Below are 16,377 nucleotides of genomic sequence, written 5' to 3'. Positions count from 1 at the left end.
TGTGAACAGCTGGGATCAATGCCCCTGACTCTCACCTGCACTGAAATACCATTACCTGAACGATCTATGTAACCAGCAAGCACTGGATTAACCACATAGACACGGGGATCGTTAACGCTGCAAGATACACTACCCTAAGTCAATATGTATTCTGATGGAGATAACATAAATAATCACACTCGAAGTTCAGCAGGCTGTAACCAGAGTGTGTTGAGGTTCATGTCGATGGTTTGTTTGGAGTGAATTACCTAAAGTATATTTCCAAGCTGTAATCAGTGTGGATGTCATCAGCTGAAACGACCAGTAGCTTTGGTCGTGCCTTGCTTCCTTAATGAAGTTATCATGCAATCGGCGCCCACGATAATGTAAATGATCTTTATTCGATATATCTGCGAGACGGCAAACCAAGGGAATATAGATAGAAGCTTCTCGTGACGTTCCTGGACGAAGTAAACTTAGATTAAACCTGGAATAAGTGCAGTGACATACCTACAGTTCCCCAGATTTGTGTCATCCAGCATTGTTGGCCAGGCTGATAGTCCCTGAATCCAAGTGGTTCTTGTTGTAGGAAATGCTCTGTGCTCCCGGGATGCTGGGGCTAACAACAGAAACCCGGGAACCAAAATCTCAGGATTGTGCCTAATCCCTCCAATATCACAGGAGGCTCGCCACTGATGCAGTTAGCAGGGAAACTTCTGTCGACTTGATCGTCACTGAATCAATGAACGTAAATGTTTTACTCAGCAGAGCATAGAGAATTAGTGTTGTTCTGAATGAGAATAGTGTTTGGGAGAAAGTGCTAGGCATCCCTTGGATCTCAGTTTGTGTCATGTCGGATTTGGAGATGACTCGTCTTCGTGGACCTGTGCCAGACACGTGTTCTTTGTTGCGAGTACTTACATACGCCAGTGTGTGCACATGTCTGCTCAATGTGTCCGTCCTCGTGGTCTGTCTGTCCGCAGGTGAGTGTCAATACGTTGTTCGTCATACTGACATGGCTGTCGTGATGTATACTAGAACAACTGTGCTAAATCACTTGGAAAATGTTTGTGTGTACCTAATATACTAATCTTATCATTCGTTGTAAATGTGCACAGTGTACCGCAGGTACCAGGACGCATGTGAAATGTTTTCGTTAATTAGACTGAAGCATGTTCGTAGTCATGATTCGTTTCTGACTGGGATGACATAGACGCCTTTACATCTCCCTGCTTACTGGGGTATATTGTTGGTTCATAAATGGAATACATACATAGAACGTTCACATGTCCCTGCTTACTGGGGTATATTGTTGGTTCATAAATGGAATGCATATATAGAGCCTTCACATGTCCCTGCTTACTGGGGTATATTGTTGGTTCATAAATGGAATACATACATAGAACCTTCACATGTCCCTGCTTACTGGGGTATGTTGTTGGTTCATAAATGGAATACATACATAGAACTTTCACATGTCCCTGCTTACTGGGGTATATTGTTGGTTCATAAATGGAATACATATATAGAGCCTTCACATGTCCCTGCGTACTGGGGTATATTGTTGGTTCATAAATGAATACATACATAGAACCTTCACATGTCCCTGCTTACTGGGGTATATTGTTGGTTCATAAATGGAATACATACATAGAACCTTCACATGTCCCTGCTTACTGGGGTATATTGTTGGTTCATAAATGGAATACATATATAGAACCTTCACATGTCCCTGCGTACTGGGGTATATTGTTGGTTCATAAATTGAATACATACATAGAACCTTCACATGTCCCTGCTTACTGGGGTATATTGTTGGTTCATAAATGGAATACATACATAGAACCTTCACATGTCCCTGCTTACTGGGGTATATTGTTGGTTCATAAATGGAATACATACATAGAACCTTCACGTGTCCCTGCTTACTGGGGTATATTGTTGGTTCATAAATGGAATACATACATAGAACCTTCACATGTCCCTGCTTACTGGAGTATATTGTTGGTTCATAATGGTCGTTGTGCCTCTAAGTGAAGCAATATAAGTTGTCCATTGGTCACGAGGGAGGCATGGGCATCCTCGATGTTTGTTTATATTCCTAGTACCCGAAGAGCGAGGGGAACATAAACAAACATCAAGATTCAGCAACCCATGGGCCGCGAAGGACCAGTGAACAACGCATTTATCTTACCGAACACCTCACATTTGAACTTTTTGAAGTATTCACAGGCGGATCAAGATAGGGGTTGTAGGGCTACGCATGAGGCATCGGATCGTACATTTCAGCCAACTCTGTCAATCAAACGATTCGAATCTTGCAAGTATAGAAGCATGGGCCGATAGGTATTTAGTCTGAGCGCAGTCTCACAATCGTCATCGAATGTAAGAATGTCGATAACATAGGACAATCCGTTTAGAGAAAGCGTTATCACTAAGAACATACCGTACTCATTATGAAATACGGTCTTCTGCAAGAATCTGCATTGGGAAACAGGGTCTAAATGTAGAGTTAAATGGGGTTTTACTTAGAACAAAAACACAAACCCTCCATTAAGAAAAAAACATCGACATTTGTTCAGGGTATTCCAGAAATCTTTGACACACCATTACACTGTAATCAGAGGTTTCACACCAATGGAGCGTGTTTCTTTTAAGAAACCGTATCAAATATATCATTTCCCAGAAAGAACTTGTTTATCAGTCTTAATCGGGCTGCTGAAGGTTTTCAACACACATTGATATTTTTGTGTAGGTAGTTCCTGGTGATCATTCCCACAAACCAAACAGTTGTTCTGAACTCCCTTTCTTAACTTCAGAGAATCCTTTGGAATTTCCTTTTTAGCAACTGGAACAAGGATTATATCCTTGTGGTTAATAGGATTCCATTACTGGCTTGAATTGCTCTGGGTACTAAGTTACTCGCGGCAAGGGAAGGGACTCGCTGTAGGAAGCTAGGGTAAAGAAATTAGTGGTTATTTCAGTAACATCCGCCTAACAGTGTAACACGACACCGTCCGTGCGAGTGTGTTCAAAAAGAGCCAACCACCCTGTAATTGATCACCATATCCAGCATGCACAGTGCCACATGTCTTACGAGAGGCGCTTCCCTTGAAGTCAACACCGTTGTCATCTGCAAAGGGAAGCGTTCACCTCCTCCGCTTGGTATGGTATAAGCATCCAGTATCTGCCCTAGTTTTCCGGATGTGTAAGTGTGAGGCTTCTCTACCCAGGCTGCTGGAATAACTTCCTCTTACCTGATGTCACCACAGACATAACTACATGTGTATGTGTAGCACGGACACATAGACAAGGACACGGATACGCATACATACATGCATACATACATACATACATACATACATACATACATACATACATACATACATACATACATACATACATGCAGGCATGCAGGCATGCAGGCATGCAGGCATGCAGGCATGCAGGCATAAATAAATAAATAAATAAATACATACACTGGAATACTCTTAAAGAGGCCTAGACATTTCGAATCCAGTCTTTTTCTCAATCAAAATATGGGAATCAGCAGCACACTACCTCTCGCTTCTTAATCTTAACGGAAGAAATGTAATCTAAATATAACAAATCTAAATAAGGCACACCGAAACCCTCACTAATTCGAACAGGTGGTGGTTGCGCCTCTATAGTCCTGTGGTAAATGGACAGTCGAGAGGTAAATCGATAGTCCAGTAACGCCGAAGGTCCAAGTTTCCCCATGTACAGGTGTACCGTCTGTGTCGCCTAATACATCTATGGCCAAATTTCATTAAATCGTCCTTAACGACACTCGAGTGAGTGCCTTGTCACATGCTGCTCTGGTTCAGTCGCCCATAATTTGGAAGGGTGATTTAAACACACTAACTGTGATGAAGGAGAGGGAGTTCACTTATTAAAGGTTTAAGCCAACCTTCTCCATTGATCTGTCAGAGAATGGAGGCCGGGAGAAAGCAGATGATTTGTATCGGCCATGGTAGGACACATTAAGGTCGACACTGACCGCCACGACTTAATTACAGAGAAGCCATGCACATTCCAGGGACAAGCTGGCTTTGGACACACTGGGTGTGTGTCTGTTTGTAAACCTTGACCTTTAAGGCAAGACGAACATACATATTCATGAGATCTGCTTATCCTAGGGGAAAGTAAGGGTGTTTGAAGTGTGTAGTTGGGTTTAGTACTTCGAGAAACTAAATCAGCTTTAAAAGGCCAAAGTTAAAAGTCCCTGACTTCGTATACAGAAAAGGTAAATATTCCTACAGCAGGGTTATACGTTGTCTCGCTCTAGATTAAACGCTGCAGGCACTGATGTGGTGTGCTGACATATCGAACAATTTGCCAGTTTGCATTAATCCACTGAAAAACAACATTTGAATCCGAACAGATAGCAGCATGAATTCGGTTCTAGCCTACAAGTACAAACAAGGGCATTTATGTTGGTTCGAGGAGAGTCAACTAAACAGATTCCTAACACGGGTGTGTTTTGCTTAAGTCGAGTCACACGTTCGACTCCTGCAGGATATGGAAACCACCCTGACATAGATAGCTAGTCAAAAAGGGGAATGGCGACTGGCAGAGGATGCCTGATGTACTTGATTTGAATATCCGTGTGTCCGCTGGTGATCAGTCGTTCTGCTTCTTCACAATGAAAATGGAAGCCTGAGATATTTCAGTTGTAAATACTTGGTCTAAAGCTGCCCATAGCCAAGATGATCACAAGATGGTCCATACCATATGCGGTCACTGCACGTCAAACCTCACGTGAGATTGGTTTATGAATACATGTGGTTGGTTGATCAATGCGTGAGGTTGGTTTACCATTATTAATATCAAAAGACACGAATGTGAGATTCTATCTATCATCAAAGCCCACTCTTCATTAGTTTTCATTGAAAAATGTACATCCCTGAAAACGGTGCTGCCAATAGACATGCAGTGCGAGATGTCATAACATTGTGACGTCATCAAGTCCATACATTATCAGGGCATTATACAAAATCTACAGTCTTATGACATACCGTTTGAGCTCACACAAGCAGCTCAGTTTGGGATGATAAATGCATGACTATGTCTGTCACTGAGGTCGCCGCTAACCAAACATACGTCGTTAGTGTATACAACCTTCCCTCCCATTCCCGCAACTGATTTCTGACTTGATGAAAGCGGGACATGTAGCTCACGACAAAGTCGTATGGTAGTGGAATGGGCGTTATATTGGTAATTCATACTGCATGGTTCTACATCCACCGACACATCCGTCTAATACTAGAAGTTATATCAAATCTTTCTTGAGTTACTATTCTTCACTGTCTTTCACTAATAATCCACAGGGATTTCTCCATGGCAGTTCTGGAATATGTTTCATCAAAGTCACGTCTTTTATAAATGCTGTCTTTCTTCCAGGTCGATGGGTATTCGGAGAGGCAGTGTGTCAGGTGTTCGCATTTGTCAGTCACGTGACTGTGGGGGGATCGGCCTGGCTGCTTGCTCTTACTGGGCTGGAGAGGTAATGTACTCTGGCTTTCATTTTTAACAAGATGGTTTATTTGGACTGTTGCAAAACTGGTTCTTTCATAATTGAACATTTCAGAGACTTGACACCCGAGCCTGAGAAATGGCTATCATTCTACAGCTATACATTCAGTGTTCAAGACTGCATGGCGCTAAATCTGTCACCTTTTAGCGCCATGCCTCACATATAATGCCTGCTAGGTAAATTTAACCAAAAAAAGGAAGAAAAAATAATTGGATATCAGTTACAGTTATTTGCTTTTTCCTGCAGATATTAATAACACCAGGGGCGTGTTTTCAGGTTATAAGGCGTGATGAATGTGTATGGCAAGGATACCGTGTTATGAGGCAGTGGTGTAGTTGAGCAATATTGTTTTCGCAGTACCATTTTCAGACTGAGTTGCACAGGGATGTGCAGGTTACCATATGTAGACTAGGAGTAAGATTCGTCTGGAAGGTGTTAGAACATCAGGCTGTTCCGGGTAGCGTGACCCAATGTGTTTCCGTATTAGCAGGGCCATTGCCTGGGTCAAGACCAACATTCTTGGGAAGGTCACTTTTCATACTGACTCCCCATCTCAGGTATCTCATAGTAAGCCTAGTGCAGTAAGGTGTTGGTATCAGCAATATTATATCAGACTGCCATTGGATTTGTGCTGTCACTCTATTTCCTACTGATATTGTATTGCTTTGCAGCTGTTTGTATTGATTCAATCTTAGAATACAACGGTTTCTTGCATAACATTATTTCTAAGTTGTTGGTTTAATGCGAAACACATTTACGGGCCCATGTCTGGTAGACTACCCTGTTCAACCTGAACATAAGAAATTAATGTAGCTTCTTCAGTCAGGGTGATTTTGAATAGCGACCCTGATGGTCCAGACCGCGAGTGCAGGCTTTATAAAGTCCCCGTTAGTCCAGACTTAGTAAAGACCCCGGTAGTCCAGAGTTAGTGAAGACTCCGTTCGTCAAAATGTGGTAAAAAACCGTTAGTCAAGATTTAGTGAAGAGCTCGTTAATCCAGACTTAGTGAAGACCCACTGAGTGCAGACCTTGTGAAGACCGAATAAATGATTAAACCTCCAGCCTGATAACTCTATGAATATTGAATAACCTACAACTGTTCTTTCCAAAGAATTAAAGTACAATCAACGAAAACCAGATGTGGCACACTAAGAAGTTCGGCTAGAGTGAACATATATATTGTTTATACTGGTTCCCTGAACACTATATATCTCCAGTGACGTCACTCTATTGTCTCGCTAAGGCTCTGGTACCGAGTAAATCTCTAAAGGCTTGTTCACGAGCATTCTCCGTAAAATCCCCGGCATTTTTTACACAAAAGGTTCACTTTTTCAAACAGACCCTCCGTTTTGATCCTTCATATATACCTGTGACGATCCAGATTACAATTGGTCTTCAACAACCGTAGGAGGCGACTAACGGGATCGTGCGGTCAGGCTCTCTGGCTTGGCTGGTGTATGACATCGTATGTCAGTGGCGTAGATCAATACCTTTGCTGTTTGTCACTGGATTGTCTAGATCAGGCTCGATTATGTACTCAGCGCCACCATTCAGTTGAAATATTGCAGAGTGCTGCGTTAAACAAACCCCAGTAAAACACACAAGAAAGGTTCAGATTACCTTATTGTTCTGTGTACGATATGAATCATTGCTGAAGTCATACCTAGTTAACCCCTTGATGCAGAGGGGTTTTTTTTCAGATGCACATTTTCATAAAGTTTGAAAAGTGAACGTTGTGCGAGAATCGCGCTCGCGTGGTCCTGGATCTGTGTACGGCTATAGAATTACACAAAAATGTAGAATATATTAATTTTCGTAAACGTTGGTATAAATACAGCTGCGATTACCTCATGGGTTTGAGAAATAGACACTGTTAAATGTTGTCCAAACATTTTGTATGCGTAAAAAACCAGCAAATTTCTCCATTGTTTATTGTATGCCGATAGACGCACCCTGCGATGATTCCTTTAAATATGTGTGCCTACACATTTCATAAAATGTATAAATCATTTTCATTAATAGTAACAGTTTTGCTTATAATTTTGAAATAAATCGCTGTTTATTAACCTGTCCATATGAAAGTGCAATATTAAATTAGTCCCAACGACTCAATATTGTACATCAGAGGAACTTAAGTTTACATTGTAAAGAGGCCAGAAATGTTAGTAAGTAGCGTGGTCGTTTGGCTCGATTTTGCGTTAGTCACGCTGCACGGAAACTTTGACAGTGTCTTATGAAAATTATCTATATACCCCTGTACCCCCAGGGGGTTAACCTTTAGTATCCACACGACACGACATCGTTTGTGACGTAAACAATGAGCGCTGAGGTCATAGCGGAACGTTAATAACCACTCGACATTTTCATAAGCTGGAAGATAGTGAAATATAGGATGGTTTCCAAAGATATTTTAATCTTATTAATCAGATCAAAACTAAATTTATTTTGCTTTAACCCTTAGATCCTTTCCCCTTAGATCCTTTCCCCAATGTTTATTTTTCTGTGATGTTTCCGGTACCTAGCAAATGTGTAAAGCCCCGCCACCCAACCAGATGTTGAACGAATGTCCCCATTCACATTGTTTCTGAATATGGGATTGCCGATTGCTGTCATTTGTCTAACTGAAACAGAACGTTCACATACAAATCTTACGCAACCGAATTCAGTTTTGATAATAACGATATAATGAAATGGACTAGGTTACAATACAAAATACAAATTACTGCAAAAGTATTACAGTGACAGTGAACAATGAACACCTCATTGCCAGTTCAAGCTTTGCTGACAATACTATTTCAATCTCAGTGTAAAGTACCTTCACAGAGGTAATAGCACTAAAGTCGATGATAATAATTTTCACTTCTCAACAGCTGAAGTCAAACTTCCAAACTGAGCTTGTCTAGACTGTACGTGTGAAAGTATGTACTTGCTTACTGAACATGGCCATGTCGGTCCTTACCATGTCTCATAGACAATCTATGTTTTTTCTTGTCACACGTTGTTAAGCTGTTTCTACCAGTAGAACACCAGAGTGTCTTCTCCGACATCAACCCACATTTTAATCATTCTATGTGTTTTGTTATTACAGATACTACAAGCTGTTCCTACCAGTAGAACACCAGTGTGTCTTCTTCGACATCAACCCACATTTTAATCATTCAATGTATCTTGATATTACAGATACTACAAGCTGTTCCTACCAGCAGAACACCAGTGTGTCTTCTCCGACATCAACCCACATTTTAATCATTCTATGTGTTTTGATACTACAGGTACTACAAGCTGTTCCTACCAGCAGAACACCAGTGTGTCTTCTCCGACATCAACCCACATTTTAATCATTCTATGTGTTTTGTTATTACAGATACTACAAGCTGTTCCTACCAGTAGAACACCAGTGTGTCTTCTTCGACATCAACCCACATTTTAATCATTCAATGTATCTTGATATTACAGATACTACAAGCTGTTCCTACCAGCAGAACACCAGTGTGTCTTCTCCGACATCAACCCACATTTTAATCATTCTATGTGTTTTGATACTACAGGTACTACAAGCTGTTCCTACCAGCAGAACACCAGTGTGTCTTCTCCGACATCAACCCACATTTTAATCATACTATGTGTCTTGTTATCACAGATACTACAAGCTGTTCCTACCAGCAGAACACCAGTGTGTCTTCTCCGACATCAACACGCGGATCCTGGTTATCGGGCTGTATCTGCTGGTGGCTGTGATCGTCACCAGTCCCCTCTACGGCTGGGGCGAATACACTGAGTTCAGGGGTGAGTGCAGTAGGAATCGTACCGTGGATGTTAGCAGAGATTGCGTGTGATGGCAGTAACAGTCCTTATTTACAAGTTACTCGAGCTCAGGGTTATTCTTACGTGGTGACGCAAGACTGAAACAGTGAGTGTACTGGAAATCAGTCTGTTGTCTGTGAAGCCACCAAAAAAGAAATGATGTGACAGGATTGAACAGACAATACTGCATGTCGCTGTGTGTTACAAACACAGTTGAAACCTAAAATAAAAGCGGTGATTATAGCAATAATAAAACAGGGGAGGTGTATTTCCCTAAGCGGAATAGGTTCCACAATAGTCTTTGGCTGAGAGCCCAAGGGATCTTTACATACGTGAAGGCCCTGTAGCGTGAGATGTAATGTAAGGAGTTTGTATGTGTGTGTGTGTGTGTGTGTGTGTGTGTCTGTGTCTGTGTCTGTGTCTGTGTGTGTGTGTGTGTGTGTGTGTGTGTGTGTGTGTGTGTGTGTGTGTGTGTGTGTGTGTGTGTGTGTGTGTGTGTGTCCCTCTCTTTCTGTATATATATAATGCCTTTAGAAGTTATCCTACAATTGATTTTTACGGTTACAAAAGGAAGTTTTGAGCAGGTAGAAACTAGCGAGCCAGTGTTTTCTCCTTAATGTTCACAAAAACATTAAGCAGATCACATCAGTCGTGTTGGAATACCACTGCCACATGATTGTACACAACCGAAGTAACCTGGCCAACAGATCTCCTCTAACAGGCGTCCTGATAATGTACCACACATTGCCCCACACACGGTCAAGAATGTATAGCCTTGTTATCACAATGTAGATGAACTAGTCGATACGGCTAGGGAAACACATGGGGCATTTAGTTGTACGTCACTGGTTACAGGTTACTTTCATATGACGATTTCCCTGAGCGAGGCAGTCAGTCAGGACCAGGTCTCCGTGCAGTCTTACACCTCTGTAGGCAGCGCAGCCCAGTACAACTTCACCACCGGGAACACTACTGTCTCGTGTATGCAGACAGACAAGAGCCTTGGGGCACTGGCAGTTGACGAGCTAAACATCACAGAGTTCTCACAGGTAACGCCATGTGCAGGCAGTTCAGCATGGGCACTTGTGGTCTTGTACTGCCCGCCCCGTGCTAGCTAGACGTAGTTACATATCTTAGATGTATCCTCACGATACAGGATCAGGAGTACAAGGGAATAACGACATCATCGTGCGCCCCTGGACGGACATGGTCAGTTCGCCTACCAGTTTCTCCAGGGGAGTAATGACAGACATTGTGTATATAGGCACCTCAGATCATGGAATTCATGATGCAGGTACAACATACATAAATACTTTATGGAAACAGACATGGTATATACGCTCAGGTTTGAACAAGTCCAAAGTAGGGCTATTAGTTTCACACTTCTGGGTCGGCAGCACTAAATATATTAGTACCCATAGTTTGTGAGTGTGTAGAGTGGAACTGGCAAAGGGCGCCTAGTTTGTTTGTTGAGTGAAATAGGGACTTCCCTTGATAGATCTTCAAGTAGCCTACATGATATCCATTCTTCATACTTTATACACTAACATCTTGCATGTTTTATACCGTATGGAAGATCTGTAAGATTATCACATGGTTTCCTAACACAGGTATTTATCCAGACCGTGAAAAAACTACCATGTTCTATGCAGTTTTACCTCGTGTTAACAAGCGGCTTAATTTTAGCAGATCATACAGTCAAGTCTGAAGATGCAGTGGGATATCCAAGCCCGTGAAGGGGCATTCGGACTCAATCTGACATATCTGCTCCGAGCACAATCGACAGCCAGCCTCCAGAACTTCCTTCAGAGCTACTACGACAACGGCATCACCGGTAGCCTCCTGTCCGCGGCCTACAGTGACTGCGACTGTCAGACACACGGCAGATTCCTATGTGACAGTATTCACATCAACCTGACGGAGGTGGAGGAATATCGCTTAATATTCCTGCCTTTCCAAAGTAAGATCCGCCACGCAGACTGTGAAGTACACTTTAAAGTACAGGACCCAGATTTTCGAAGCTGCCTTAGCGCTAAGATAGTCGTAAGTTAATGTTAATGTATGGGACTTACGACAACCTTAGCGCTAAGAGAGCTTCGAAAATCTAGACCCTGTACTCTAGTACCTTTAAGGGTTGAGTCCCATCTAGGATTCAAATCCACAGTGAGTAGTGATGGACACTTTAAACGACACCTTAGATCGCGCAGAGAAGCAACTGATTCAATACTCGTTGAGTTTGAGTGAAAAGCAGCGTTGTCACCAACATTGTTTTACATGGGTGTTGAAACACACCGGGTTGTATTAAAACACCTAAGCATAACAGCCTAACACACGTGGAAGACAGACTTCCCACACAGCTTGTGACAACGTTTCCTTTAAAAGAAACTACAGGCAGTACTGAAGCTTCAAAACTTCTTCGCTACGCCAGCGCGCAGACCGTTAAGCATCCACGACAGATTACAAGGTTACAGGATGGTGAATCCATAACAAGTGTTGCTCGTCGTCTTCAGGTGTCTCCCTCTGTTATTAACAGCCTGAGGGTCAGCCTGAGTCTGGGGGTCTGGTAGGGTACAGGACCGATCACGCTCTTGAATACCCAGAAAAAAAACAAACATCAAGGGTGCTCCAAGCCCTTCAAAACCGATTCACAACTACCAGTGCCCAGTTACCAGAATCTACATAGGTAGTCTGTCTTCCTCATGCACTAAGCTGTTGCGTGTGATGTTTTGAATGAAACATGGTGCTGCCGTGCTGCACCATGTTTCAATTTACTAACGCTCAACCTATATTGATTCATTTGCTTCACTGCATGTTGTAACATGTGAAGTGCCCATTAAGCACACAAAAAATTGAATCTACCTTCGAGAATAAATGACCGCGCCACGTTTTAGGGTCTGTATGACTATGACATTCTAGAGTGTTCCCGTACTGTTTGTTTGTAGCAGATATATGAAAATTTCAAATGTTGATAAATGAATGGTACTGAAAATAGGTAAAACAAGGTAGTTAATAATAACGTCAGTGCAGCGGGATATCGTGACCAAGTCCTGCCGGAGCTGGTTGATAGCTGCTCATGGGTCAGGCCTCCAATTTCAAACATGACCATGCGAAACCAGCTGACACAACATTTCCTGCACAATTAAGGCATTGGCGTTGTGGCATCGAGATCACCTGAACCCAATGCGTGTGAGATGCTTTTGGAAGAAGTATTCGTTCCGTGTGGCGTTAACCTGAGAACGTCTAGGACATGGGCGCCATGTTGGTACAGCAATAGTTGCTGTGTTCACGGGCGTTAGGCAGTCAATGAAACACCGTTGCCTTGCTGTTGTGTATTGTAGTGTAATAACGCCTGGTGGAATAGCAATTATTCAAGGTTGATTATACGGCTAAAATGATTAGTGGGGCGAGATGAATCTGTATGTCATAGTGATTCAATCAATAGGCATGAGTGAATGTTTCAGAATGTTTTGGATAAAGTAAGATTCGACTGAGTAGAATCGTTTGATCTGTTGGAAAGTTAACCCAAAAATCTGGGTCAGTGTGTCACTTAGAGTCACGCTGACCACAGAATCCGTTTCCTCTACACGGACATTACCTTGTTTTTTTTGTACAGCTGTTTTGGGGAGTGTACATGTGATCTGTTACTCGGCATGCGGTGATCACTTCCCCTGTACAGTAATATAACATTGTAAGCTCCGAAAAGGGACATCCATGGTGAGATACTGTGTATGTGAGTTGTGTAGAAGATACAAAATATAACCCAGATAAATGTCTTGAAAATGAAGCGCAAATCAATTCGCCCTTGTTCAACTGTTCTTCTTCTGATATTGTGTTGCCATGCAGTAATATCCGGTGTTTCCACTGGTATCTTTAATGTCATCGGTTTCGACATGTATGCTTGGTGCCATTTGTTTGTACGTGATATTAGTTTGCATGTTTAATGTGGTGTGTTTAATCTTATGTGTTTTTATTGGCGTGTGTTGCTCTCGTAAATGTGTGTATGATGTCATGGTTTGTTTCATGGCATATGTTTTCACATGCGTCTGTAATGCCAGGTATGTTTTTTTTTTATTTTAGGTCCTATGATATGTTCAGTCGACTTCACAACTGTAAACAAGGTAGGGTCGGGATGGCTAGCTTTCTTCGTCTTGACCACCGCCGTTTTGCCCTTTGGGTTCATAATCATTGTGGCCACAGTGACCATTGCCCAGTGGCGACATCTCCCCCTGGACGTATCTCGGATTGACTGTGTACTTACAATCCGGCTTCTCGTGGGCTCGGGGATATGTGCTCTGTTATACTCTCCGTATTTCATTGTGAACATTGTTAACTCTCTGAAGGTTTACATTTCCCCACCAATCCACGAGATTGTCCTGTTCATCTATTATTCGTGTTTCATTGTGCCTTGTGTCATGTGTGTTGATAGGACCGCTCTGAGGAGATCGTCCACAAACCGCTTACCTCCATCCAAAACAGGAAGTATGGAGGATATTGAGTTCCAGTTACTTCAGACAGCACAGATATGATTTGTGATGAGAGTGATTTGATTTGAAGACCCATGTACTAGTCGGTGGCAACTCACAGGGAAAAAACATAGATTGTTTACAACAGCGACAAACGGTACGCTTCGGTGGCATATGACAAGGACAGAAAGACGAAACCCACACATACCATTCAGAAACTAACAGAAGCCCTTTCTGGGCCCAGTGCAATTGTATTGTGGAAGATTTGAGCGTATACAACTGGTTTATTGCTGATCGAACTAGGCCTCAGTAAGAGACAGTGATGAGAGAGAACACGACATAAAACACACACAAGTCGAACGGGGGAAATCTGGAAAGTTAGTCAGGATTTGAAAACGTGTAGCTTGACAAACTGGAATTATTCATTGCATGACAGATTGGAGATGTGGCCATGTGAGGTGAAGGGGCGGTGGTGGGTTTGACAATATTATTACAAACAGATTACATTCATGAAATGAATCTGTCATCCAACATATTTATGATGATATGTTGGACTGTCATAATGACAGTGCTTGATGAAGATGTGCCTCACCTGTGACACTGATGAGTAATATTCATCGTATGTCATACACAAGAGACAAATTGGACAATGGTGTGATTGTAATTTTTGCCTGAAGCCGTATGTTCATTTCAAACCGTCTTTGGAATCGTATGGTTTTCTAAGTCGAGTAGAACTGGAGAATGGTGTCCAAAATAGAAACAAAGTACGTGTAGGTTGTTCTGAAGTAGATGCGACAGTCGTATAGTGCTCAAAATATAGCTCATGTGCTCTCGTCGAAATGTTCAACTTTTGGAAACTGGAAAGCAAGGAGGATAACCAAAAATAGCAAAACTGAACTGTAGAATATCACAGTGCTGTGTCGGGGGACACCCCTGTGAATGTCGGGTGTCTACAGAACCTGGATGTTTAACCTAAGACTGTTAATCCCTATGACTGCTGGGCGTCAACTGAACCCACATACAAGGAATCTCCTCTATGTGGTTAATCACGTGGATTGTACGTCAGTGTATCCATGTGGTGAAACTGCTCATAGGAAGGTGTCATGTGGACACACGGCAGCAGTACGCTTGCGTCACATGGCCTTTCGTGTATCTGGACACATGCTAAGGATAATGAAGATCGAGTAATGACCAGACAGAAGCAAACGAGGCGGCTGTATCCGCCTGGCCGCCTTACAGATCCATGTTCACGTCAGAATAGATAGAGGGAGTAGCAGTATATGAACATGTGTTACAGTATATTACAGCATGCACAGGATGTTGTAGGACAGGAACAGAATGTTCCAGTGTATGTACAGGCTCTTGCAGTACATGTACAGGATGTTGCAGTATATGTACACTCGTTGCGGTATATGTACATTTTGCTGCAATACATGTATTTGGTGTTACAGTACATGTACAGGATGTTGCTGGAAGTGTATTGAATGTTGCAATGTATAAACAGGATGATGCAGTACATGTGCTGGATGTTTCATTACATATAAGTGATGTTGCAGTATATGTACAAGATGTTGCAGTACATGTACAGGGTGTGCTACGGTGCGAGAAATTTAAGGCTTAGGTTCATTTTATGTAAGACAGACATGGCATGTGTTAGTTTATTAGGACAAAGCAATGCCGAGATTCAGACACCAATCTCAAGGAATGTCTTTCTTGTAAAAAATATAACGTTGCTGTGAAAAATAAATATTTTGGAAGTATCTTCATATTTATGTTATAAATATTCACGTATAGGTCAGGTTTATATGGGGTGGTGAGTGGTTGTGTTGTCTAAGGCGTTTTGCTCAGGTGGTTTTGTGAAATAACGCGGGATGGGGAGTGGTTGTGTTGTATAGGATGCTGTGTTGAGATGTTTGTGGTGAAATAACGCGGGGTGGTGAGTGGTTGTGTTGTGTGGGGTGCTGTGTTGAGGTGTTCCTGGTGAAATAACGCAGGATGGTGAGTGGTTATGTTGTGTAGGGTGCTGTGTTGAGGTGTTCGTGGTGAAATAACGCGGGGTGGTGAGTGGTTGTGTTGTGTAGGACGCTGTGTTGAGGTGTTTGTTGTGAAGTATTGCAGGTTGGTGAGCGGTTGTAGTTTCTGAGACATTCAGTTCAGGTATTTGTGTGAAGTAATGCGGTTTGAGAAGTTGTGTTGTCTGAGACGTTGTGTTCTCATGTTTGTGGTGAAGTAACATGGGATGGGAAGGTGACGGGTTGTGTTGTCATGTTTGTGGTGAAGTAAGTGGGATGGAGTGCTGTGTTGTCATGTTTGTGGTGAAGTAAATTGGGATGGGGAGGTGATGGGTTGTGTTGTCATGTTTGTGGTGAAGTAACGTGGGATGGGGAGGTGACGGGTTGTGTCGTCATGTTTGTGGTGAAGTAACGTCGGATGGGAAGGTGACGTTGTGGTGTCATATTTGTGGTGAAGTAACGCTGGCTGGATGGGGAGGTGAGGGTTGTGTCGTCATGTTTGTGGTGAAGTAACGTGGGATGGGAAGGTGATGGGTTGTTTTGTCATGTTTGTGGTGAAGTA

General features: G+C 42.5%; 1 protein-coding gene across 1 annotated transcript; it reads left to right on the top strand.

Annotated features, from left to right (window-relative positions):
- Window positions 1–829: 829 nt before the first annotated feature.
- On the top strand, window positions 830–13,930 carry LOC137262041 (uncharacterized). Its single transcript, XM_067799832.1, has 6 exons — window positions 830–962; window positions 5,404–5,506; window positions 9,177–9,322; window positions 10,196–10,389; window positions 11,030–11,300; window positions 13,418–13,930. Exons 1-6 carry the CDS (start codon window positions 830–832, stop codon window positions 13,864–13,866), a joined length of 1,296 nt encoding a protein of 431 aa, XP_067655933.1. The 3' UTR covers window positions 13,867–13,930.
- The last annotated feature ends 2,447 nt before the right edge of the window (window positions 13,931–16,377 follow it).

The sequence above is a fragment of the Haliotis asinina genome, chromosome 14 (genome assembly GCF_037392515.1).
Source record: "Haliotis asinina isolate JCU_RB_2024 chromosome 14, JCU_Hal_asi_v2, whole genome shotgun sequence".
Classification (NCBI taxonomy): Eukaryota; Metazoa; Mollusca; class Gastropoda; order Lepetellida; family Haliotidae; genus Haliotis; species Haliotis asinina.
Note: the sequence above shows the minus strand (reverse complement) of the source record. Positions and strands in the feature narration are given on the sequence as shown.

Bases quoted from the DNA above. Each gene is read 5' to 3' on its own strand.
- LOC137262041 (XM_067799832.1), top strand. From the start codon at position 830: ATGTCGGATTTGGAGATGACTCGTCTTCGTGGACCTGTGCCAGACACG. The intron at 10,390-11,029 runs GTAACGCCATGT...TAATTTTAGCAG, and splicing joins ACATCACAGAGTTCTCACAG to ATCATACAGTCAAGTCTGAA. The intron at 11,301-13,417 runs GTAAGATCCGCC...TTTTTATTTTAG, and splicing joins AATATTCCTGCCTTTCCAAA to GTCCTATGATATGTTCAGTC.